Source organism: Sycon ciliatum, chromosome 6 (assembly GCF_964019385.1).
Source record: "Sycon ciliatum chromosome 6, ocSycCili1.1, whole genome shotgun sequence".
NCBI classification, from domain to species: Eukaryota; Metazoa; Porifera; class Calcarea; order Leucosolenida; family Sycettidae; genus Sycon; species Sycon ciliatum.
The window spans coordinates 14,934,955-14,959,657 of NC_088648.1; the positions used below are offsets into that span (position 1 = coordinate 14,934,955).

Here is a 24,703-nt window from a genome sequence, read left to right on the forward strand (position 1 = left end):
TGGAAAGGGCGTCGGTGCAGATCGTGAACTGGCTGTAGTGGCACGTTACTAGGCGCGTGCCTGTTCAGGATTTTGACTCCGTAGTTCGAGTAAAAAAAAGGTCTCATTTTCACTGTGGTGTATACTGTGACCTAGCGCGGCTGTGTACCACGTGTATGAAGTAAGTATGTGCATACTAAATCACTCGTGTGGCGATTTCATGTCGTAGAACCTTAGTTTTGAAGAAAAAAAGACAGAAGCTGAACTGCGCCAACTAGCTACAGGTCGTCCCTCGTTAATACATAATCTCTGGGACTTGAGAAATGTTATGTATTAACGGGGTTTATGTACTAAACGAAAGTGTACATAACTTGCTTATGTATCAGAATTTTTCACTTTTTTCAACTGTTCTGAGTGTTTCTTGCTACCATGACTAGGGAGCGAGATATTCTTGATTCCCTCGATATAACATAAAAATTATGTTATAACGGTCACAGTCAGCGAAGATTCTACAGTTGTACATGTACATGTACGTGATACATGTCCAGCCCCGCCTGTACAGTCACTCGGAAAACACAGAGCCTTGTCGGTTTGTGATTTGCGCTCTGATTTCTGAGCTACTTGCGTCCACAAGTAGAAACTAGAACACGATGTGGCTCCACTCGAAGGCCAAAAGACCAACAAATTATGTACTATTGAGGTAGGTGGCATGCGGGTACGGAGAAATGTTATGTACTAACGGGGTTTATGTACTAACGAATTATGTACTAACCGACAGAATTTGTATGGAAGTGACCACGTTTCGTCCGGGACTTGAGATTTCTTATGTACTAACGGGGTTTATGTACTAACCGGACTCGTATTAACGGGGGACGACCTGTACAAAAGAAAACAGTCTTCTCTCTTTACTTTTGGTAATAAATAGAGCCCTGCTCATTGAGCAAGGGCTAAAGAAAAATTCATTTGAAGACTCCTTCATTGTCCACCTCCACGGAAATCTTTAGTAAAAGGCGAAAGATTTATTCGTGGTTGAAGGTAAACCAGAGTATGAACCTCCCAAATTCCCAGACAAGCCATTTACTGCATGCTGTTCTTTAGGGCCAGTAGTTACGGAATAGGTTTGGCCGCAAATATCCTACTGCACTCAAGGATGAAATCGTAAACCTCCGTCAGGAGTGCAAGTCAGCTTTTTCAAATGAACAACAGCATCAAGCGTAACTGTGGCAACATCCTTGCCGGCCACCAACAAGTTTCCATGGCAACAGCCAATTACAATAGCAAGTTCTGATATCCACACCTGCAATCCTGACTTCAGACAGCATAGTTATTGACCAGGATTACGTGACGAGCCGACTTGTACAACTAATTATGTCCCATCCTTCTGAGATTTTCCAAGGCAACAGGCATTTTCAAGACAACAAACAAGCCCTTTTCCAATGACAAGGTACAAATGTGGCTGGACGCCACAAGATCAAATACAGTGATGAAAGCAGAACTCTTTCAGGTCACCGGCTTTCGGACTTTGGACCAGATTTCACAGAGCGCAACTGTACGTGTGCCAAGGCTTTTTTGCTACTCATTTGCAGAAGAAGATATTGCATTGAAGCGAGGCTATTCTGCTGGAGCTGCAAAGTCGTTGCCAGTCAATCCTCGGTAGTATAGTGGTAAGTATCTCCGCCTGTCACGCGGAAGACCCGGGTTCGATTCCCGGCCGGGGAGGACATTTCTTTTTTTCTTTCCATGCTTTTTTAATGATAGCAGAGTGTGCAACTGTGCATATCAGATCTGAAACAGCGCAGTTCGTGCATAACGCCACCCTGATGAGGTCAGCCAAGCCGCGACTTGCGTACAGCTCAAATTTTCATGTTTCATAGCCCGGAAATCAGCCAAGTATGCTTGATTATTTCGGTGTTTTGTGTGACTGTGTACACCCACCGACAAGAAAAGTCACCAGGCTATCCGTATCAAAAAACCGAAATCAGGACAAACTCAGTGACCTGCACCACCGCGACTGGTTACGCAACTTTTCACCGTACCTGTGGCTTACCATGCTGTCAGAAATGACGTAGTGCACGAATTACGCTCCCACAGGAACCATCCCGAGTTGCACACTCTGGTTTATGTACTCTTGATGATATGCATAGACCTCGGTCCTCCACGTCTGTAGGGATTTCCCCAACAAAATAATAAGGCCAAAACAAATAATGACCTTGTTTCCGGTCGCCCGAACGGGCCACTTTTTCCCAAATTCTGAAACTTTTTTTTGGTCCCAAATGTATGCAAACGGTGGCAATGCCATGTGTGCAAGTGCATTCAACGAGTCATAACTCAGTCAAATCTCAACCGAATTCCACAATCGAAACACCTACAAGGTAGCATAGCTTCTCAGCTGTCGGCTCGAAAACCTCCGGGGTCGATACGAGCCAGAATAACGGAGCTGGAGGGACTCGAACTGTTTGCTTGATTTCTCAGGGTGTACGAAAACAGGAATACACCACATGCTGTACAAGAACAGTGAGTCAGTCAACTAACTTTGACATTGATCCTTGCCATGATATAATGTACAATGTACATGTGTAGGTGCTCTTGTCCATCAATACCACAACGATTGAGGAACCAAAAAAAGTATCCAAAAAAGTTTCATTCCGGCCGACCGAGTCTCCTTTTTGAGGGGTTGCCGACCGGAAACAAGCCTATTTTTTGTTTGGGCCTAAATACTACTACTACCTACCGGTAGGACCTACCGGTAGGACCATCATACACAGACATGCTGCATGGCCTCCGTTCTAACATTGACCTAAAACTTGACCCTAAACTGTTGCTCAGGGAATAATGAAGGAGTCCACAAATTTTAGACGTGATCGCACAAGGCATACTACGAAATTCCATGGTAACAGCCCATGGTAACCATGGAAACGGTGTATGGAATTATGCATTCCACTGCCTTGGCAGACTAATAAAAACATTAGTACCTCACCACGAATGATGTGCCATGGTCAAAATTCACTTTGGACAGAGTTGCTAGCGCTCCGACAGGAGTATGTGCGGCCATTTTGACAATTGATAAAATTGCGCGTATGCAATGCACTGGACATAGCCTTGCATTTTGCGCCATTACTTTGCCTGACAAAGACCTCATCTCAACAATTGTTTCAAGAAATTTCTCAACCAAAAGCACTTTTGCAGCGCGATTTCTTGGGTCCTACCGGTAGGACGGCATGCAAGCTATCATTAAAGCAAAGCAGGGTGAACGGGAGAAGAGTCTGGCATGATAATTACGAAGAAAGAGTCTGGATGGTCGAAACTGGATAGAGCAAGTGACATCATCTCTGTGGTTTCCTTGCATTTGACAGTATGCAACTGACTATTTAATTCTCCTATTCTCCAAGGTAAGTACAGCTGTCCACGGCAACAATTTCTATGCTGTGTGTGATCCAGATAAGCCCACCATTGGGTTTTCAATTTGGAATCCAACTCTTCCTTTGATTTCAATTGAAAGTTGGCTCACGGATGAGCCTTCAAAAATTGCAGAGCCGACTATGTTTCAAGTCGTCAATGCGGGATATTGGGAAAAGTTTTCAACTAGCAATAACCACGCCTCGGTTGGACCTCATTGGCTATGGTACTACCACTGCGCAAAGCTGATTACCAAACCATCATCTCCAAACACTTATATCCCAACAGAACACAGTGCAAGTCATTACAAAAGTCTTCTCCCATACTACAAGACTTCCAAAATCTCTTTTGTGCACCCATCAGCCTAGGCAGTGTCATCTTTACCTATAAAGTATACAGCTTCAAGGCTCGGCGGCGTTCCACCGCACCTGTGGTAATTTCTGCAGGATATTGCCATGGCAACTGAGTGCCATGGAGGGGCTCATCCCGAGGGAGCCGCTTTCCCGATCACGGCGTCCCCTGTGCCAGGTTAGTATGACTTTGCTGTCTGTTGCCTCCATAATGCCACAATGTGTTACATTTACCGCAGGCAAACTCTCTCACCCCGACTTCTTGGACAAGGCTTGTGCGTCAATCGGCAGCTGAATGCAGTGATCTTTGAGAGTTTTTCATTTGGCCAACAACACCTGTGACGCTTTTCGTTGTTTGCATTGTTTTTCACATCAGTGTTAGGTTTGAGTCGTGAGTAAACAGTGGCTCACAACATGATAACCAGAACTACAGTCCATTTCAAAACTATAGACGCGTACCTAGGCAAAAACCGTTATGCCAGCATCTATACCACATAAAATCTGTGATCACTTTGTGCATAATTTTTTCCAAATTGGGCGTCTGTTATCCAATCCTTTAGAAACTATATGAGAGTAATTGTGGAGCGATCCTGAGCAATATTCCGAAAACTATTCTCAAAAAGTTCCAGCCAAATTTGAAATATTTCAAAAACCCTACGCGTCTATAGTTTTGAAATGCTCTGTAGTCGACACTCTGGCTATATCTACTCAGTACACAGTGACTTCTCTCTCTCTCCTCTTAAAGGGGAAGTTAAGGCAAAAATCAAAATTTCACCAGTTGTAGTCTTCGGGGTGCTGAGTCGAATGGTCTTGGTCCGAGAAAGCTGAGACGCTCCCTTCCTACTTGAATCCCAATCGAACTCGCACACTTCCACCGAAACTGGGTGACTGCGCCCTACGAGATGGGGATTTGTATGCAAAATGTCACTAAAAGCGCCATTTCGTTCTTATAAAAGCACGGATGACCGCGATTGGCCCATATGTTGTAGTCTTTTGGACGCTGAGTCGACTGGTTTTGGTCCGAAAAGGCTGCGATGCAGCGTTCGCCCCTAATTCCCAATCGAACATGGTTGAACAAGCGGTCACGTGCTCCTGCGTACACCAGTCACCTGGTCACCGTGCCTGCAGGGTACAACTTACAGCCTGTTTTGACCTTTTTTGGGTGCAGTCCTGTCACTCGAGTTGAACCTTGGTGTGAAAGTTGTCGCCTGCTGGCGTGGTGACCAGGTGATTTTGGCACCCAGGAGCACGTGACCGCTTCTTCAACCATGTTCGATTGGGAATTAGGGGCGAACGCTGCATCGCAGCCTTTTCGGACCAAAACCAGTCGACTCGGCGTCCAAAAGACTACAACATATGGGCCAATCGCGGTCATCCGTGCTTTTATAAGAACGAAATGGCGCTTTTAGTGACATTTTGCATACAAATCCCCATCTCGTAGGGCGCAGTCACCCAGTTTCGGTGGAAGTGCGCGAGTTCGATTGGGATTCAAGTAGGAAGGGAGCGTCTCAGCTTTCTCGGACCAAGACTGCCGGGCCATTCGACTCAGCACCCCGAAGACTACAACTGGTGAAATTTTGATTTTTGCCTTAACTTCCCCTTTAATAAAGTAATTTCGCAATTGTCCATTCTGGTTGAACTTTCCATCTTCACGACTGAGAACGCCCTCTAGTAGACACTGGCAGACTACTGGGCATGGCACATATTCCAGACAAGAACAGCCTCCTCACTTCTTCTCTTCTTTTATTTTGTACAGGGGCTGCGCGAACGCAAACCCCCACTACCATAAATTGTGCACCCGAGTTTCCCACGTTTGGGGAAATCGCAAGCCTCAGCCCCAACTGAGTGCAATGGAGGGGCCTCATCCTGAGGGAGCCGCCTTCTTGATCACGGCGTCCCCTGTGCCAGGTAAGTATGACTTTACACTTCTTTCCTACTACAGCTAAGAACTGCTACCCACTACAGTGGCAATCATCACGACACCACTCTCGTAGTCGTATTCTCCTTTTCTGACTGTCACACGCATATTAAAACTAGTCAGCAACAGCCACAGCAACAGTCCTTACCTTGTACAGATCCAGACATTTCCCTTTCATCCTCAACACATCTTTCGACTATTCACTATTTCTATGGTAACCAACACCCCAAGATATGAAATGTGTGCGCGCATGACACAATCCACTTCCTTCAAACTCCACAGTCAGGCACGACCCAGCGTAAGCCAGCCCTACTAGTCTGGGGGCCAGGGGGATTATTTTTGAAGTTTCGTTCCGGGTAAGAGGGCACCAAGTTTTGTCGATTTGAGTGTCAAGTATCTTCAAAATGCTGGAAGATGGTATGCCATTCAATCAAAATTTCCATCGGGAAGGTCATACAATGAAGGTGGAAAGAATTGATGATGGTTGCCATGGCTACACATCAGTTAATTCAAATATACAGGAGAACTATGCGATATTTTGACAAAATTCCTGCTGGCTATAAACATATCCAATACGTATGACTGGTTGGCCAAGTTTGACTGAAAACAAATAAACTTCAGGGCCTCAAAGGTGAATTATAAAATCGGATCTACTGGAACTATACATTACTGTACATACGTAATTAAATATGCATGCATACACCGACAACTGTACAAATATATTGGTGACCAGGCAGTGGCGTAGCCAGGGGGGGTGCTTTGGGTGCCCAAGCACCCCCCTCAAAAATTCCAGGTACCATTTTCGTACTGCTGTGGATCTACGCCCGCCCGCGATCGAGACTCGACGTCGACAAGATCGACGCCACACGACGCTGCGCTGCACGACGGGGCCCGGCCAACTGTATTACTAGTATTACTAGTTTGGCAATACATTCACCAGCTGCATTCGTCGTGGATGGCGGCGAGCAAACTCATCGATGACCGCACCCACGTCAACTGGAATGTCATGATGAACCTGCAGCAAGGTGAGGCCAGTCAGCCGGGAGTTCTTCATCACTGATCTCTGCCGGTCCTTGACCAGTTTCAGGGCGCTGAAGGACCGTTCGGACGAGCAAGACGTCACTGGCAAGGTTGCAAGAAGTAATACAGATTCAACAATTGTCTGTATTATATTCTGGGTCTAACCACACCCTGTTAATCTCTTACCATCCAACTTCTGTAGCAAAGTACTGTGCGTTTCATACGATTATCTGACTTTTTATTGAATCATTGGTGGAATGGAAAATAATGAAATAGATGCAAAAATGAAGGATTTGGCACTCAATATCGAAAAATTTTCCGGGGGAGGGCCCCCCGACCCCCCCCCATTTTTCGCGCCCTTCCGACGCAGGCCCACACTTCCAGTGAGCACCCCCCTCAGCCACAATCCTGGCTACGCCCCTGCCAGGGTACATGTGACATCTATAAAGCCTTTTAGAAAAGAGATAGAAATGAATAGAGTAGTCTGTGACCAATGGTGATCTAAATAAATGGATATACATGTACATGTACATGCCTGAGATGGCATGAAACTTTGTTGTGACTGATCAAGCCATCTGTTGTTCTGACAAGTGTGTACATGTACATGTACATGTATGTATGTATGGCGAAGAGGAAAATGTAGAGGGAAATAGAGCACGCCAAAGCAGTTCTCTAAGTACCTATCAGTTGGTAGCAACAAAGAAGAGCTTGTGGCATTCTTTGGTGGTGAAGTGGCAGCTCCCGGACAACCTGACAAGGTGCCCCCAGGCAAGGAACTGGTTGTCACTGCGGGCCAAGAGTCACAATTGTCAAGTCGGCTGGTGCAAGCATGGCGTTTACTGCTGTGGAGGAGTTGCTGTTAACCCAGGAACTCTCTTCCACTGCCTCACATCAAGAGCTGACATTGATTGTGGCTACGAGCTCCTCCAGCAGGGCATTGATGCGTTTTCCCGTTGGGGACATAAGTGGAGGATCAAATTTGAGCTCTCCAAGACGCAGGCTATGTCTATAGGCCACCATCGCCAGCCCTGGGAGCTCCCTCGAGCAACATTTGACGGCACACCGGTCAGTGAAGAGAGTCGGCTGAAACTCCTGGGAGTCACCTTTGACGACACCCTGAGCTACTCCTTCCACCTCCGCTCCCTAGCTTCCCGTGCTAACCAGCGGATTGGCTTCCTGAAGCGAGCGTCTCCCATTCTGGTCGCCGAGAGCCGCCAACGCGTCTACAACGGCTTTGTGCGACCCACACTCGAGCATTGCCCCTTAGTGTGGATGGGCTCACCCTCGTCCCATCTTAAGAAGCTGGACCAGATCCAGCGAAGGGCCCTCTACATCATCGGAGCAGGTACTTGGCTCCCTAGCCTGGCACTCCGTCGCCTGGTAGCTGCACTTGCCTATACCTACAAGCTCTGCTATCTAGATGCATCCAGCCCTCTGAAGCAGATGCTGCCCAAACCAGCCACTCACCGTGCCCCCAAGACAAGACCTACCCGTCAGTCTCTCCAGCTGCAGGATTCCCATCCATACCAGATGACAACTGGCCTGCCTGCCAACACCCGGAATAGCTGTCTCCAAGGATTCCCTGCTTGCACCGTTGCAACATGGAATGCCCTGCCACCAGACCTGTTCCACCACCCACCCGCCCAGCCCCTAATGCAAAACTTTAAGAAAAAGGTGTACCGTCACCTTCTTGCTCAGGACTGGCTCTCTGCTACTGATGCACTTTGAATCGGTTCACCAACGCTTTCCCTGTTCTTATTAGTGTTCAGCTGCTTACCTTATAACCCTGCTGCCATCATCACCAATATTCTGATTCCCATGCACATGTCCCAGAACCTGCTATCCTTCGCAGTCCCCATCACCAAGAGCACTGTGCTCTTCTATCTCCCAGCTCTCTCTCTCTCTCTCTCTCTCTCTCTCTCTCTCTCTCTCTCTCTCTCTCTCTCTCTCTCTCTCTCTCTCTCTCTCTCTCTCTATCTCTATCTCTATCTCTATCTCTCTCTCTCTCTCTCTCTCTCTCTCTCTCTCTCTCTCTCTCTCTCTCTCTCTCTCTCTCTCTCTCTCTCTCTCTCTCTCTCTCTCTCGCTCTCGCTCTCTCTCTCTCTCTCTGTCTCTCTGTCTCTCTGTCTCTCTCTCTCTCTCTCTCTCTCTCTCTCTCTCTCTCTCTCTCTCTCTCTCTCTCTCTCTCTCTCTCTCTCTCTCTCTCTCTCTCTCTCTCTCTCTCTCTCTCTCTCTCTCTCTCTCTCTCTCTCTCTTCTTCTTCTCTTCTTCTCCCCCCCCCCCCATCTCCCGATAATTATTAGCCCCCGTTTTCTTTCGACACGTTTGCTGTGCAGTGAAGCCGAGACCCTAGGTCGGTGGAGCACATCAGATCCCGTCACCACGTCCACGATTCATACCTGCGATGCTGCACCGCTGCTTTGCATGTCATGATTGGAAGCTGTGGCCTTAGTAAAAAAAGGGGGGGGGGGGCACCAACCTGCACCAACCTCCACCAGCAACGTACGCGGGATAACATGGCTAACAGAACAAGCAATGATGGCAACATCGGTATCTCGTGTTCTTATCAGAACGGTCTCATACCCACTGACAGCTGCATGCCTTGCATGAAGGAGCAGTCTGGTGTCAGCCTCTTCCTGGGTTAACAGCAACTCCTCCACAGCAGTAGACGCCATGCTTGCACCAGCCGACTTGACTATAATTATTATGCACTCTTGGCCCGCAGTGACAACCAGTTCCTTGCCTGGGGGCACCTTGTTCAGGTTGTCCGGGAGCTGCCACTTCACCACCAAAGAATGCCACAAGATCCTCTTTGTTGCTACCAACTGATAGGTACTTAGAGAGAACTGCTTTGGCATGCTCTGTTTCCCTCTACATTTTCCTCTTCGCCATATATACATGTATTAGTGTCTATCCATTAGATCACCATTGGTCACAGATTGCTCTATTCATTTCTAACTCTTTTCTAAAAGGCTTTATAGATGTCACATGTACACTGGTCACCAATATATTTGTACATTTGTCGGTGTATGCATGCATATTTAATTACGTATGTACAATAATGTATAGTTGCAGTAGATCCGATTATATAATTCACCTTTGAGGCCCTGAAGTTTATTTGTTTTCAGTCAAACTTGGCCAACCAGTCATACGTATTGGATATGTTTATATCCAGCAGGAATGTTGTCAAAATATTGCATAGTTCTCCTGTAAATTTGAATTAACTGATTTGTTGCCATGGCAACCATCATCAATTCTTTCCACCTTCATTGTATGACCTTCCCGATGGAAATTTTGATTGAATGGCATACCATCTTGTAGCATTTTGAAGATACTTGACACTCAAATCGCAAAAACTTGGTGCCCTCTCACTCGGAACGAAATCTATTAGACGTGACTTTTTCCTAACTTGGCCCCCGGACTATACTACACACAGCACGACTAGCCATCGGCCTCTCCTCCTCTCCTCTGTTGAGCAAACATGTTCACTGTTTAATTCGTCTCAGTTTAGAATGTACAGCTCGGGAATGTTAAAATCACTACTTTTATACCTCAGGAACACATTATGCAATGGCAAATGACTGTGAAAGAATAGGCTGGATCTTGAAAAAAAAACTTATGTCTGGTGTTAGGAGAAAAGATTACAGTATAGTTATCTTAGGGGCGTCCATATTATTTTATCGATCTTTTACACAAAGAGAAAAAGCTTCGTTTATGGGTGGATGGGTCAAGGGGAGTTTCGTTTCCAAAAATATTGACACGTGAGACATCAAGGCATTCTTGCTGTCAAGTCAATCTATTTTTCGTCCAGGGGGTGATTGGGTAGCGGAGCTTCTTTTAACGAAACTTTTCGTTTTGTGCAAATTATCGATAATAGTGAGGTTCTGCCACACGGTAAAACGTGCCAAAGTACGTATGGAAACTTCACCGCGGTACGGGATTTAGTTTGATACGGATTTTGTCATACCGTTTTCCGTGTGAAGCGCGCTTCACACGGACCGGACTCCGTGTGAAAAGTGAGCGTACAGAGTACATGTGGCGGGGTGTTCGTGCATGGTTCGAGCATGCTACGTACAGCAGAACCAGTCCAACGTACGAAAAATCCGTTTCAAACTCCACTGCAGTTGACACGGAGTTTGGTACGTAGTTCCGTGTAGCAGAACCTCTCTAATGTCCAATAGCCTCAACTCCACCAGAAAGTTGGAAAACTCCTTGAATATTTCCACATTTTGATTAAAATCCCTGGAAGGGAAATGGACCACACCTGGAAGAACTGCAATACCAGGGTGATCCGTGGAGAGGGTGAAGCAAGCTTCGAGCCACTCTCCAACGACCAAAAATACATTTGATCGAATGTTGACATATAGTCAACATATCAGCGATCAAACTGATAAGAACAGATACTACACTTGATCTTAGCCAAAAGGCCGAGAAGCGATAACTATCACCCCCCACGCTCTTTTCCTTTCTACAAATTCAAACTATAGTGTCCCTACTACCTCTTCCATACAAACACACAACATACTAACCCAGAACACACACAGAAACAACCACACAACACCCATAGGCACTGAAACGAGAAAGTTGAAACCATATCTTCACTGGAACGGCGTCGACTAGTTGCTAGGGCAACGTAGCACTCAATATGGCCATGCTAATACACCCATACCAACACAAAATACCTAAGCTACAACAGGCAGTATATAGCTTATAAGGAAAACGCATCACGCAGACATAATGAAGCACCGAAATGAGAAAATCAATGGAGATGGTTGTCTTCAGCAACGAGGAGAAACGGAATCGGTGGATTTTCGCGGAAGATCAACAGGACGGACACAAGGGGTACAATCTTCTCCACTACATTGTACTAACATGTAGAGTACACAAATTTGTCAAGATTGGCAAGATCCAAGTTGTCACACAAGGTACCGACAAATCTGTTGTGATTTACTTGTTTGTACGATTTGCTTGGTTTCTTTTATTTGAATTCGTTTTCCGCCAAACATCGTCTAGTCAATAGTTTGCCGATTTTTACTATTTTTTTAGTGCTTGCACGTGGTGGAGCAGGCACCTAACCAATCACTGACGGCTTTTCACCATGACAACAGTGACTGGAGAGGGTGTCGGTGCAGATCGTGTAATGGCTGCAGTGGAACGTCACTACACGCGTGCCTGCTCAGGATTTTGACTCTCTAGCTCAAGTCCAATAAAGTTCTCATTTTCGCTCTGGCGTCCACCATGACCTAGCACAGCTTTGTACCATGTGTATAATCAAGAGTGTGCAACGCCTGATCCAGCTATGCATAGGGTATTGGTCGAGCATAATCGGATCTTTGCGTCATAATACCGTACACATCTGAGGGGAACCCGGGGAGTCGCGGGTACTCTCGGATCAAAAACAACGGTGCCCTGCTTCGAGACCGGCCTTGCGCTAGTGTGGAGTGTACGCATGACATCAGAAGATCCGATTCCGCTCGACCAAGACCCTATGCAGAGCTGGACCAGGCGTTGCACACTCTGGGGGGTTATGTACTATTGGTATAATCAAGAGTACATAACCCAAGAGTGTGCAACTCCAGCTATGGGGTCTGCGACGGCAGAACTTCACATCACGTGATGAACCCGTGCACTCTAGTGCATGATAGATACTGGGTTGTACGCAGCCCAGCTTTGGGTACAACTCCCTTGTGGTCACTTTGCACTGTTTGCCAGCATAACCTTTTGAACCATGTCACGTGATGTGAAGTTCTGCCGTCGCAGCACAGTATAGAGGTTGTGCAGGCAGTTGCACACTCTTGGTACAATGTGTATGCATAGATAGACTACAAGTGAAATTGCTCGGTCGGCGATTTCATGTCGTAGCACCTTCGTTTTGAAGAAAAAGACAGAAGTTGAAGTGCAACAACTGAAAAAAGGCTTTTCTCTTTCCTTTTGGTAATTTATTGAGCCCTGCTCAATGAGCAAGGGCTAAAGAAAAATTCATTTGAAGACTCCTTCAATGTCCACCTCCACGGAAATCTTTAGTAAAAGGCGAAAGATTTATTCGTGGTTGAAGGTAAACCAGAGTATGAACTTCACAAGATTCCAGACAAACTATTTATTACATGCTGTTCTTTAGGGCCAGTAGTTACGGAATAGGTTTAGCCTGCCGAGATATCCTACTAGACTCAAGAATGAAATCGTAGATCTCCGTCAGGAGTGCAAGTCAGCTTTTTCAAATGAACAAGAGCATCAAGCGTAACTTTGGCAACATCCTTGCCGGCCACAAACAAGTTTCCATGGCAACAGCCAATTACAATCTCAAGATCTGATATCCACACTACACCTGCAATCTTGACTTTAGCCAGCATAGTTATTGACCAGGATTGCATGACGAGTTCAGATACAAGGTGATTTGCACAACTAATTATGTCCCATCCTTCTGAGATTTCCCAAGGCAACAGGCATTTTCAAGACACCAAACAAGCTCTTTTTCAATGACGAGGTACAAACGTGGCTGAACGTACACAAGTACAAAATAGAGTGACGAAAGCAGAACTCTTTCAGGGCACCAGTTTTCGGACTTTGGGCCGGATTTCACAGAGCGCAACTGTACTTGGTAAATGCGTGTCCAGGCTTTTTTGCTACTGATATCATTTCCAGAAGAAGATATTGCATTGAAGCGAGGCTATTCTGCTGGAGCTGCAAAGTCTCTGCCAGTCAATCCTCGGTAGTATAGTGGTAAGTATCTCCGCCTGTCACGCGGAAGACCCGGGTTCGATTCCCGGCCGGGGAGGACATTTCTTTTTTCTTCTTTTCATTCTTTTTCAAAACAAAACAGGGTAATAGGCGATTCACACGACAGGCAAATCCACGTTTACAGGAAAGTCACCATGGAGATATTCCTGCGGGTGACCAAAATTTGGCTGCGGGAATCAAAATCGTCCATGGCCTTTTTGCCCTCGGATGCACTCATCTGCGGGCACTTTTACAGTGACGAGGCTGTGAGGTTGTACTATCGTACGGTAGTCTTGAACCCTGGTTGTTTGGCCTTTGCCTTTGGGTACTCCTTCCAAATCACCATAGTAACGCCTTATACTCACTGGATACTCGCGGGAGCTCTGGCCGCCACCCGCAGCCGTGTGAACTGCAGCCTCACGTTTCACTTCCGTTGGGCACCTGACAAACGTAGATTTGCCTGTCGTGTGAACCGCCTATAATAGGCGATTCACAAGACAGGCAAATCCACGTGCACCGGAACGTTGCTATGGTATTTCACCTGTGAGCGGGAAAAGTGGCTGAAAGTGGCTGAAAAGTGCAAGCGAGCTGGGGGCCCACTTTCACGATAATCGAGGCGTGCACGAGTACATTTACACCAAAAGGCGCGAAACAAGACTTGATTTTTTACACGGCTCTTTTCACCATTACAATTATTGTATGCATGTTTTGAAAATTTGAAATACTCATGGCAACTGGTGGGTGAATCATTCAAAAATGCAAACGTGCCTGTTGTTGAGTGCAGCCGTGTGAATCCACACAGTCACTTTGAATCACTCACTGTAGAACGTGCAAGTGCCTGTCGTGTGAATCGCCTATCAACGGGAAAAGCATCTGGCATGATAATTATGAAGAAAGAGTCTGGAAGGTCGAAACTGGATAGCCAAAAGCATTTGACAGCATGTACCCACCACCAGTTCTCGCACATATTCGGGAATATAGTGGACTTTCGTATTAAAAAAACAAAAAAAAACGCAGCAACAATTTCCGTACTTAGTGTGATCTAGACAAGCACACGATTGGGTTTTCAATTTGGAATCCCACTCTTTCTTTGATTTCAATTGAAAGTTGGCTCACGGATGAGCCTTCAAAAATTGCAAAGCCGACTATGTTTCAAGTCGTCAATGCGGGATATTGGGAAAAGTTTTCAACTAGCAATAACCACGCCTCGGTTGGACCTCATTGGCTATGGTACTACCACTGCGCAAAGCTGAATTCCAAACCATCGTCTTCAAATAAATATACCTCAACAGAACACAGTGCCACTCATTGCAAAAATCTTCTCACTTACTACAGGACCGTCTTCAATGTACCTATCAGCCTAGACATTCCCATATTTACCATTGAAGACTACAACGTCAAGGCTCGGCTTTCCCCCTCATCGGGGGTAATTCCTGCAAAATATTGCCATGGCAACGGTCTGTTACCACCGTAAGGCCACAACGTGTTCTAATTATCGCATGTACACTCACTCTCTCACAGCCAACTTCTTGGACAAGGCTTGCATGTCGGTCCGTACCTGAATGCAGTTATCTTTCGAGATGTATTTGGTCAACAACACCTGTGAGAGTTTTCGTTATTTGCATTGTTTTTCACATCAGTGTTCGGTTTGAGTCGCGAGTAAACAGTGGCTTACAACACGATAACCGGAACTAGTCGACACTCTGGCTATATCTACTCAGTACACAGCGACTTCTCTCTCTATCTCCCATCCCAAAAAAGTAATTTTGCAATTGTCCATTCTGGTTGAACTTTCCATTGCCACAGCTACTCTATTAGACACTGCCGGAATACTGGAATAGCACATATTCCAGACAAGAACTCTGCCACAATAACAGCCTCACTTCCTCTTTTCATTCATTTTGTACAGGGGCTGCGCGAACGCAAACCCCCGCTACCATAAATTGTGCACCCGAGTTTCCCACGTTTGGGGAAATCGCAAGCCTCAGCCCCAACGGAGTGCAGTGGAGGGGCCTCATCCTGAGGGAGCCACCTTCTTGATCACGGCGTCCCCTGTGCCAGGTAAGTATGACTTTACACTGCTTTCCTACTACAGCTAAGAACTGCTACCCACTAGAGTGGCAATCATTATGACACCTCTCTCATAGTCGTATTCTCCTCTATCTATCACACGCATATTGAAACCAGTCAGAAATAGCAACCGCAACAGTCAACACTTCGTCCAGATCCAGACATTTCCCTTTCATTCTCAACACACCTTTCGACCTCACACTATCTCTATGGTAACCAACATCCCACACTAGTACAAAATGTGTGCGCGCATGACACTATCCACTTCCTCTAAATCCGAACAGTAAATACAAGACCCAGCGTAAGCCAGCTCTACTGCACACAGCAGAACCAGCCATCAGCCTCTCCTCCGTTGAACAAGCACGTTCTCTGTTCAATTTGTTGACAATACATGTATGACAGTAAACCCTCCGTTAAGAACGTATATCCAGCTGCAACGTAAAGAGCACCACTACCTTATAGCTCAGGAACACCTTACGCAGTGACAAATGACTGTGAAAAGATAGGCTGGATCTTCAGGAAAACTTTAAATCAAATGTGAGGAGAAAGGTATGCTGCATGCAGGATATGTACAACAGAATTTGTTTGATAGAAAGGCAGTGTAAGAGATACAATTTTGCAAACGAAGATGCGTACAAACTTTTGCTCTACGTCAGAAGTGCGAAACTTCGCACGGACTTTCGCAACTTTGGACGCGAAACTTGCAGGGAACGTGAAATGAACTTTCGTGAGATGTGGTCATGGCGTACGTGCACTTGGCGAGTGCAAACTACGAAAATGTGCAGAACGCAAAGAATGTTGCGAAAATTTGTGTACACTTTTGCAAGGACCATCACGAAACTTCGTTCTGATTTTCGCTTTGCAGAACCTCTCTTTTATCAAGAGAAAACTTCTTGAATACTTTCCCTAATTTGATTATAATCCCAGAAAGGGAAATGGACCACACCTGGAAGAACTGCAATACCAGGGTGATCCGTGGAGAGGGTGAGGCAAGCCTCGAGCCACTCTCCAAGGAGCAAAAATACATTTGATCGAATGTTGACATATAGTCAACATATCAGCGATCAAACTGATAAGAACAGATACTACACTTGATCTTAGCCAAAAGGCCGAGAAGCGATAACTGTCACCTCCCACGCTCTTTTCCTTTCTATAAAATCATCCTTTAGTGCCTATATGCCAATTTCACAACATGGCGGCACCATACTACAAGATCAGGGCCTGCAACTGAACAGACGGGTCACATAAAGAGGAAAGAGTGCTATGGAGTCCCGTTGGAGCACCGGTATACCGTGTTACCATGGTGATGTATTTGGAAATGTACCCACGCTGCCACCACCCACTGGGATAGGCCGATGTGGCTCTGCTAGTGTCGACGTATGCCAAACCACACCTGGCAAATGCTTGGCAGCACATGCTAGACTGATGTATGGGCACATGGCCCCATGGCAAACGACCCCCCCCCCCCCCCTCAAATATTTCCGCCAAACAGAGCTACTGCACGCCTGTCACATGACCGTACAGCCATGGACAGCCATATTGGTTGCGATTCCACTCAACCACTGCATCTGTAGGTCACATGATGTCGGCGGCCATGTTAGTTCCACTGTGTGCATACATACCATGATCACTTTCTACACGGACGTGGTCACATGACCAATATGTGAAAATTCCTGTAAAGCACATGTGCATGTAATGAGTGCGTGGAAGGCTGGCTTACCTGATCAACTATTCCCAGCGCAATAACGGGTAGTGACGTGAATAGCAGATTGTACACAGATATGAACCATGGATCGTACACCGTCTGCATGAGTCAAAGAAGAGACAGACACAGAGACACAGAGCAGTGTAAGCAATGGGATACCTACACCCTACACCCTACAGGCATGCAGTGCGTGCATATAGATGCATGCCCAGACATACATACAAAGCACACACGCACGCACACAAGCACACGCGCGCACGCACGCACGCACGCATGCACACACCTCAGACCTCAGACATGCCCATCGCGGAAGCGATGATAGCGAACAGCTATGTTAGACATAGCAACTTGTGCTGGGATTACACCATTCAACAGCTTGCAAGGCTGATGAATTGACCGCCACTATTTTTAGCCTGGTATCCACCACACAGCTGTTTGAAGTGACTTTTTCTGGCCAGTGAATCCCTATTCTTCATTTTTCCATTTTTTTTCTTCACACACACACACCACACCACATACTCCGGCATACACTGGTTGTTGGTAACCACCCAGGAGAATGAAAGAAAAGTCAGGAAGAGTCTGAGAAAGAGAAGAAAGACGTGTGCGACCATAATCGTCGGGAATTGAACCCGCAACCTCTCGATTGGAAATCGACTGCACATACCACTGCACCATATGGGACACACGCACGCACGCCCACACACACACATACACCCCCCCCCCCCACACACACACACACACAAAGCCCCACCCCCACCCACACACACACACATACACCATGAACTATTCTTACCTGGGCTGTGAAGCCACAGAAGAAGGCGTACCAGAACTGAACGAGCACGAAGGCAAAGTTCTTGTAGAAGAAGTAGGACAGGAACTTGCACATGCGCATGTACGACCAGCGGCCGTGAACGAGAAGGAGCCGCTCCAGATAACTATAGTTTGGCAGAATGAACAACAGTACCGCAGTCCATGCTGCTGAGTATAGTACCGCAGTCCATGCTGCTGAGTATAGCTACTACAGTACCGCAGTCCATGCTGCTGAGTATAGCTACTGTTAGTACATGAACAACAGTACCACGGTCCATGCTGCTGAGTATAGCTACTGCAGTACCACGGTCCATGCTGCTGAGTATAGCTACTGCAGTACCACAGTCCATGCTGCTGAGTATAGCTACTGCAGTACCACAGTCCATGCTGCTGAGTATAGCTACTGCAGTACCACAGTCCATGCTGCTGAGTATAGCTACTGCAGTACCGCAGTCCATGCTGCTGAGTATAGCTACTGCAGTACCGCAGTCCATGCTGCTGAGTTGAACAACAGTACCACAGTCCATGCTGCTGAGTATAGCTACTGCAGTACCACAGTCCATGCTGCTGAGTATAGCTACTGTGTTAGTCTACAAATGTTGGGCCCATTCAAATTTCGGCCTCCCAGGGCTAAAACCCATTTCTGCCGCATCAAAGTTTCAACCTGTTCTGCTGCCGCCAGTATACTCGTACACCGTCGCACTGAACCTTGGAAAACAAAATTTCGGTGCCAACAAATTTTCGGCCAAACACGACCAGGCCGAATATGGCCGAAAACAAATATGCGCCGAATATTTGTCGACTTACAGTACATAACCTAGCGGGATAGATGACTGTCTGCATGATAGTGGCAGACTGGCAGTATCATTCATAACTTCATATCACAAGCTATATAAGTCAGCAATGCAGCAAGCACATACATGTTTGTACACATGCAAGTACATGTACGCGTGCCTGCACAAACACACGCATATCCCCCCCCCCATATTCACATGCACACACACACACACACACGCACGCACGCACGCACGCATACGCACACAGAGTCACAGCAAGACTTACTGGAACTGTGCCAATGAGTAATCACTGGCCAACACAGCCTGCATGCCTTCCTTACCACTGATACCAACACCTATGTGTGCAGCTGTAGAGTGTGGATAGACAACAGTACATGTAGATACAAGACAAGAAACACATAATGTAGATAGTATTTTAATGGAGTGTTTAATACTACACATTTTTAAACTCGGAGGTTATCACGTACAAACACAAACACGCACAAGCACACATACACACACACACACACACACACACACACCACGAACAAACACACACACACACATACATACAAACACACACACACACACACACACGCACCCGCCCGCACCCCCCCCCCCCCACACACACACGCCCCCCTCCCCACACACACGCCCGCACCCCCCCCCCCACACACACACGCCCACACCCCCACCCCCCCCCCCCACACACACATGCATGTGCATGCATGTGCAAACACGGACGCACGCAAACACGCACACACGCACGTACGCACAAACACACACATTCAGGTGTGAAGGATGTTGGATACAAGCCTGGGCCATTACCTTTGATCATGCCCACATCATTTGCACCATCACCTATGGCCAGCGTAATGGCGTTCTTGTGTGTCTTTATAAGCTCCACAACTTGTGCCTAGTGATAAAAACACACACACACACACACACACACACACACACACACACACACACACACACACACACACACACACACGTACATGCACAATACATTTTATTCCTAAAGCCATGAAAAAGACGCTACGTAGAGACATCTGGAGTAGCGTGCGTCCGTTGCTGTATGCGTGGGACGCTATAAACTTAGCCAAAGCTTCGAGAAGCTATAAACTTAGCCAAAGCTCCGAGAAGCTATAAAACTTAGCCAAAGCCCCGAGAAGCTATAAAACTTAGCCAAAGCCCCGAGAAGCTAGAAAACTTAGCCAAAGCTCCGAGAAGCCATACAACTTAGCCAAAACTCCGAGAAGCTATAAAACTTAGCCAAAGCCCCGAGAAGCTAGAAAACTTAGCCAAAACTCCGAGAAGCTATAAAACTTAGCCAAAGCCCGGAGAAGCTATAAAACTTAGCCAAAGCTCCGAGAAGCAATACAACTTAGCCAAAACTCCGAGAAGCTATAAAACTTAGTCAAAGCCCCGAGAAGCTATAAAACTTAGCCAAAGCTCCGAGAAGCTATAAAACTTAGCCAAAGCTCCGAAAAGCTATAAAACTTAGCTAAAGCCCGGAGAAGCTATAAAACTTAGCAAAAGGTCCGAGAAGCTATAAAACTTAGCCAAAGCTCCGAGAAGCTATCAAACTTAGCCAAAGCCCGGAGAAGCTATAAAACTTAGCAAAAGCTCCGAGAAGCTATAAAACTTAGCCAAAGCTCCGAGAAGCTATCAAACTTAGCCAAAGTCCCGAGAAGCTATAAAACTTAGCAAAAGCTCCGAGAAGCTATAAAACTTAGCCAAAGCTCCGAGAAGCTATCAAACTTAGCCAAAGCACCCAGAAGCTATAACACTTAGCCAAAGCTCCGAGAATCTATCAAAACATAGGCGAAATGGCGACTATGAGGTTGCCGGTGTTTGTCGAGAACTGCCGTTCACGAATATTTAATATGCATAAAAATTTAGTGTTCACATCTTACTTGAAATTCCTGTAGTTTCAGTCTGCAACTCCGTCGTCTTTCTCCTTTTCTAACTCAGTCTTTCCATTATCTGACAGTGCTGCTCTCACCTCTAGCTAGGTGCAAGCACCCTCCGCCAGACGCGAACTACATTCTTATTTCTCTAAAGACTCTCCAATTTATTTCTTCTTCGCGTTCACTTTCGTTCTGCAGTTTATTTATGTATTTATTATCCTTTCTTTCTACCTCGTGGTATACGCGCTCCATGCGCCACCATCTTTGTTTCCATGGCACTACAGTGCACCTGACCAAGCGATCACTACGCACCTGAGGCCCACGTGGGTCTGGGTGCGCTGCGTCGCGATTAATTTGGCCTCGCCCAGTACGTGCACAATGTACGCTTGCTTCCGAGCACCGCCGTTTTCGGAGCATACTCATTGTGCGTCCCAGTTCTCTCTCCGGTGTTTGGGTCTCCTTGGAATTGGTTTTCTTCTTCTTGACTGAACTTGTAGTTGATGAATGGACAATGGTGGTTTGTGTTGTCGTAGTGTAAGCGTGTGCATGGTTGCAAACATCTTCTATAATCAAAACGATAAGATTTTGACAGTGGGATATAGTCAGCACACAACAGATGTGCGAGCTATGTCCCTGTAGGTCATTGCAATACACCCACACAGGCTACACCCACACCGCGTACCTTCTGCAGCGGCGTAACGCGACAGCATATGACAGCCCGGCACATGCACGCCGTCTCCAGGAACAGCATGTCCGTCATGTCGTTCAGTGCGTGCGTCTGTGGCACCAGACCAGCATCAAAGCAAACACAAGTACACACCGTGATACGCATTCACACAGCATGCACACATGTACCGAGACACACATACAAACAAATGCAAGTGGAAATATGCTCATAGTCAGACACACATACACATGTGGAACACAATAATCGGCTTCTGACATGCGTATTGAAATCCCTCAGGGAGTATCACTAACATCAAGAGCACATAAACCAGAGTGTGCAACTGGGGATGGTTCCTGTGGGAGCGTAATCCGTGCAGTACATCGTTTCTGACGGCATGGTAAGCCACAGGTACGGTGAAAAGTTGCGTAACCAGTCCCAGTGGTGCAGGTCCCTGACTTTGTCCTGATTTCGGTTTTTTGATACGTTTTCTAAAATCACTCCTTCGTCTGCAGTACGGAATTTGAGCAAAATGGTACGGAAAATTTAGGAGGATCGACCAGCTACAGATATGTATGTAGAAGCATGGAAAGCGCAAGCTGAGCGATGAATATCCCTGTGCCAAAGGGAGTGCATGACATGCTTCAACTACACGCAACAGAACAAATATTAATATCATGTCGTGGTACATGTTTTGCACTAGCAAAATCAGCCACTGACACGCATGTGAATGTAAAAAAAAGCATAACACAAGCAATGCACATGGGTCACGGCAGTACGGAAAAACAATGCAAAATACGGAAAATCAGAAGACACAGTACGCAAAACAGACTGTCGTTACCAAGACCACCAACTGTTCATTTGTTCGAAATCCAGGAACCTGGAGAAGAGTAGCAACTGTGCAAGCTTCTGGCTGTCTATCGTTGCATTCAAATACTGTTGAAATTGACTGTCAATGCATGGCCGCGTGGCCCAACGGATAAGGCGCCTGACTACGAATCAGGAGATTCCAGGTTCGAATCCTGGCGTGGTCGCATCTTTTTTTCCATCTCACGAGAGGGGCTGTGATTTGCTCTGGGCATGAGGTAAACCAGCGGTGCACCTGCCGGAGAGTTGTTTATCTTCTATCCTCTTCCTTTTTAATTTCGTTTTCCATTATCCATGTGTACTTGGCTCATTGCTCTCACTCCCTTGTATTGGCTACACCTGGCGGGAAATGGTCAATAGTTTTAATGTGCTCAATTTGCTCAACTCTGACTTGTCGTTACGCTGTAGTAGTCAAGTCCAGGAAGAATGCTCTTTAGCTGCATCACATACCAACTATCAAAGCTGGCCACTGATTGGGAAACTGACTGTCACTCAATGAATGGTTTTAAACTAATCTTTTCAGGCAATTTTTCTTTACAGTACATCCGTCACGATTCGCTCTTTTATATAACATATTTTTAGTTTTGACATCCATGCGTACATGCGCAACATTGTTTTTGAGTTCTGCCCGTACAAGAGGATTTTCTCTCTCTGCACATACCAACTGTACAGTGTACTAACAAATCGGAGTTGAGCAAATTGCGATACTGACACAAACTCACCAAGCTGTGTCCGTTAATGACGATAGCAAACTTTGGCTTCGATTTTGCCTTCCCTGGATCCTACAAGTAGAGAAGACAACACAATTTGTGACACAACACATTGATGAGTGATGTGCGTGCATGCGTGTGCCGTGGTGTGTGTGTGTGTGTGTGTGTGTGTGTGTGTGTATGTGTATGTGTATGTGTATGTGTGTGTGTGTGTGTGTGTGTGTGTGTGTGTTGTTTTGTGCTCCTTGGGAGCAGGTTACACTTTCTGAGCTCCGTGTTCTTGGCTTTCTCCCAAGTTTTCTGCCTGCCCAGGGCGACTCTGGCGTAGCCAGAGTCGACCCTGGAGCACCCTCGCACACTGCCAAGGTAGTGCTGCATGATTGGAGCGCGGAATCGCGATGTAGCTTGCAGGACAATTTACTTCGATATTGTCACTGCTGCGTCGGCCGTGGTCCACCACTCGCAGTGGAGTAGCTGTCCCTCGAGTGCTGTGAAGAATCCAAGCTCGAAGAATGCAGTGGTGGAAATTGAGGATTGGCTGGTGGAGTGCTGGAACAACTCGTTGTTTTCAGTGGAGTGGACAAGCGAGTGCGGAGAGGAAGGTCCCAATGGCGGAATGGTGGGAATTGAAACTTCAATATTTCGTCGTCATGAGTGCACTGGTCAAGCGTTGTGGAAGTCTGTCGGATTTGTGAGGCCTTGCCCTGCCGCTTACATCGTCAACGTGGAAGAACTGCTAATGGAGTCCTGGTGGGATTTCGGATGCCCACACTCCTTTTGCTTGGTGGATTCTTTCATGGACAGTGTTTTTTCGTGACGTGAAATTTTGAATTTTTTTTTCCTTCCTGTTCATTTTTCAGTCGTTGTCACTGTAGCTGTCAGGTTGTTGTTACAGTACAGCAGTCGTCCGTTCTGCTCCATTGTTTCATCTGTTTTGCCAGTTCTGCTAGCTGATTCTCTTTATTTGCCACTGCCCCTCATAGTGCTCGTGCTTGGGTGGAGGGCGGCGTGACCCGTATAGGGTAGCTGTATCATAGTAGTAGTAGTAGTGTGTGTGTGTGTGTGTGTGTTTGTATGTGTGTATGGACGTGCAAGTGCATGCGTGTGTGTGTGTGCGTGCGCGCGCGTGTGTGCGTGCAGGCGTGCGTGTGTGTGTGTGTGTGTGTGTGTGTGTGTGTGTGTGTGTGTGTGTCGGTGGACTTGCTGTGCACAAGTGCACGACACCCGCCCCGGCATCACCGCCCACACCCCAGCGCATACCAATCATCGGCCATCCGTGTTGCAACCAGCACTGCGCTACCTGTGATCGCTGTTTTACATCTGCTCCTGGCTTTCGGCGACACAATTGCAATTGAGGACGACGTCGTGGCGGAGCAGCTTCCTAGTGGCAGTGCTGACTTCTCTCAAACTCTCTCTTCTACTCTCCCCTGTCTCGGGGGCGGCGTGGCCAAGCATTTGGCAGATGTGCACCAGGCCAGGTGTGTGTGTGTGTGTGTGTGTGTGTGTATGTGTGCAGGAGGTACAGCAGGTTGATGTGTATCCTTGTGCACTACTACTATCCAAGGTGTTCAAGGATTAAAATCGGACCTGCACGTCAATTTATGGCACTGGTGCCATATCATCACGTTTACAACATGATCTACAAAAAGGCTTTCTAGAAAAGAGAGCAAGGTGCTTTGCTTTCCGTCCATAGAAAATGTTCAAGTTAATTAAAAATTGAAAATTCAGAATCCATTAGGACGCTGCTACAGAGCCCTGTAGCTCCGGCCATACCTTAACATCCTATGCAATCATTTCATCACAGATCC

At 46.7% G+C, this 24,703-nt stretch overlaps 1 protein-coding gene and 11 non-coding genes across 13 annotated transcripts in view; 3 read left to right on the plus strand and 9 right to left on the minus strand.

Moving 5' to 3' along the window:
* LOC135819454 (phospholipid-transporting ATPase ID-like) overlaps nucleotides 1-24,703 on the minus strand; it is a 69,142-nt gene that overhangs the window by 20,582 nt on the left and 23,857 nt on the right. For both annotated transcript variants that reach the window (XM_065332666.1, XM_065332667.1), the window contains exons 28-33: nucleotides 22,908-22,967; nucleotides 21,337-21,432; nucleotides 19,570-19,657; nucleotides 19,028-19,109; nucleotides 17,949-18,090; nucleotides 17,171-17,254 (exon numbers count right to left, since the gene is read on the minus strand). In XM_065332666.1, coding sequence (XP_065188738.1) covers nucleotides 17,171-17,254; nucleotides 17,949-18,090; nucleotides 19,028-19,109; nucleotides 19,570-19,657; nucleotides 21,337-21,432; nucleotides 22,908-22,967 — 552 coding nt within the window. The remainder of the gene's footprint in view (nucleotides 1-17,170; nucleotides 17,255-17,948; nucleotides 18,091-19,027; nucleotides 19,110-19,569; nucleotides 19,658-21,336; nucleotides 21,433-22,907; nucleotides 22,968-24,703) is intronic.
* On the minus strand, nucleotides 909-1,028 carry LOC135820310 (U5 spliceosomal RNA). The gene has a single exon (XR_010554040.1). It is a non-coding gene; the product is annotated as a U5 spliceosomal RNA (small nuclear RNA).
* Trnad-guc (transfer RNA aspartic acid (anticodon GUC)) lies at nucleotides 1,627-1,698 on the plus strand. The gene has a single exon. It is a non-coding gene; the product is annotated as a tRNA-Asp (tRNA).
* Nucleotides 3,483-3,622, minus strand: LOC135820309 (U4 spliceosomal RNA). The gene has a single exon (XR_010554039.1). It is a non-coding gene; the product is annotated as a U4 spliceosomal RNA (small nuclear RNA).
* Nucleotides 5,479-5,641, minus strand: LOC135820360 (U1 spliceosomal RNA). The gene has a single exon (XR_010554089.1). It is a non-coding gene; the product is annotated as a U1 spliceosomal RNA (small nuclear RNA).
* On the minus strand, nucleotides 10,912-11,102 carry LOC135820341 (U2 spliceosomal RNA). The gene has a single exon (XR_010554071.1). It is a non-coding gene; the product is annotated as a U2 spliceosomal RNA (small nuclear RNA).
* On the minus strand, nucleotides 12,610-12,732 carry LOC135820314 (U5 spliceosomal RNA). Its single transcript, XR_010554044.1, has one exon. It is a non-coding gene; the product is annotated as a U5 spliceosomal RNA (small nuclear RNA).
* Trnad-guc (transfer RNA aspartic acid (anticodon GUC)) lies at nucleotides 13,367-13,438 on the plus strand. Its single transcript has one exon. It is a non-coding gene; the product is annotated as a tRNA-Asp (tRNA).
* Nucleotides 14,492-14,631, minus strand: LOC135820307 (U4 spliceosomal RNA). The gene has a single exon (XR_010554037.1). It is a non-coding gene; the product is annotated as a U4 spliceosomal RNA (small nuclear RNA).
* On the minus strand, nucleotides 15,286-15,449 carry LOC135820335 (U1 spliceosomal RNA). The gene has a single exon (XR_010554065.1). It is a non-coding gene; the product is annotated as a U1 spliceosomal RNA (small nuclear RNA).
* On the minus strand, nucleotides 16,381-16,571 carry LOC135820344 (U2 spliceosomal RNA). Its single transcript, XR_010554074.1, has one exon. It is a non-coding gene; the product is annotated as a U2 spliceosomal RNA (small nuclear RNA).
* Trnar-acg (transfer RNA arginine (anticodon ACG)) lies at nucleotides 22,280-22,352 on the plus strand. The gene has a single exon. It is a non-coding gene; the product is annotated as a tRNA-Arg (tRNA).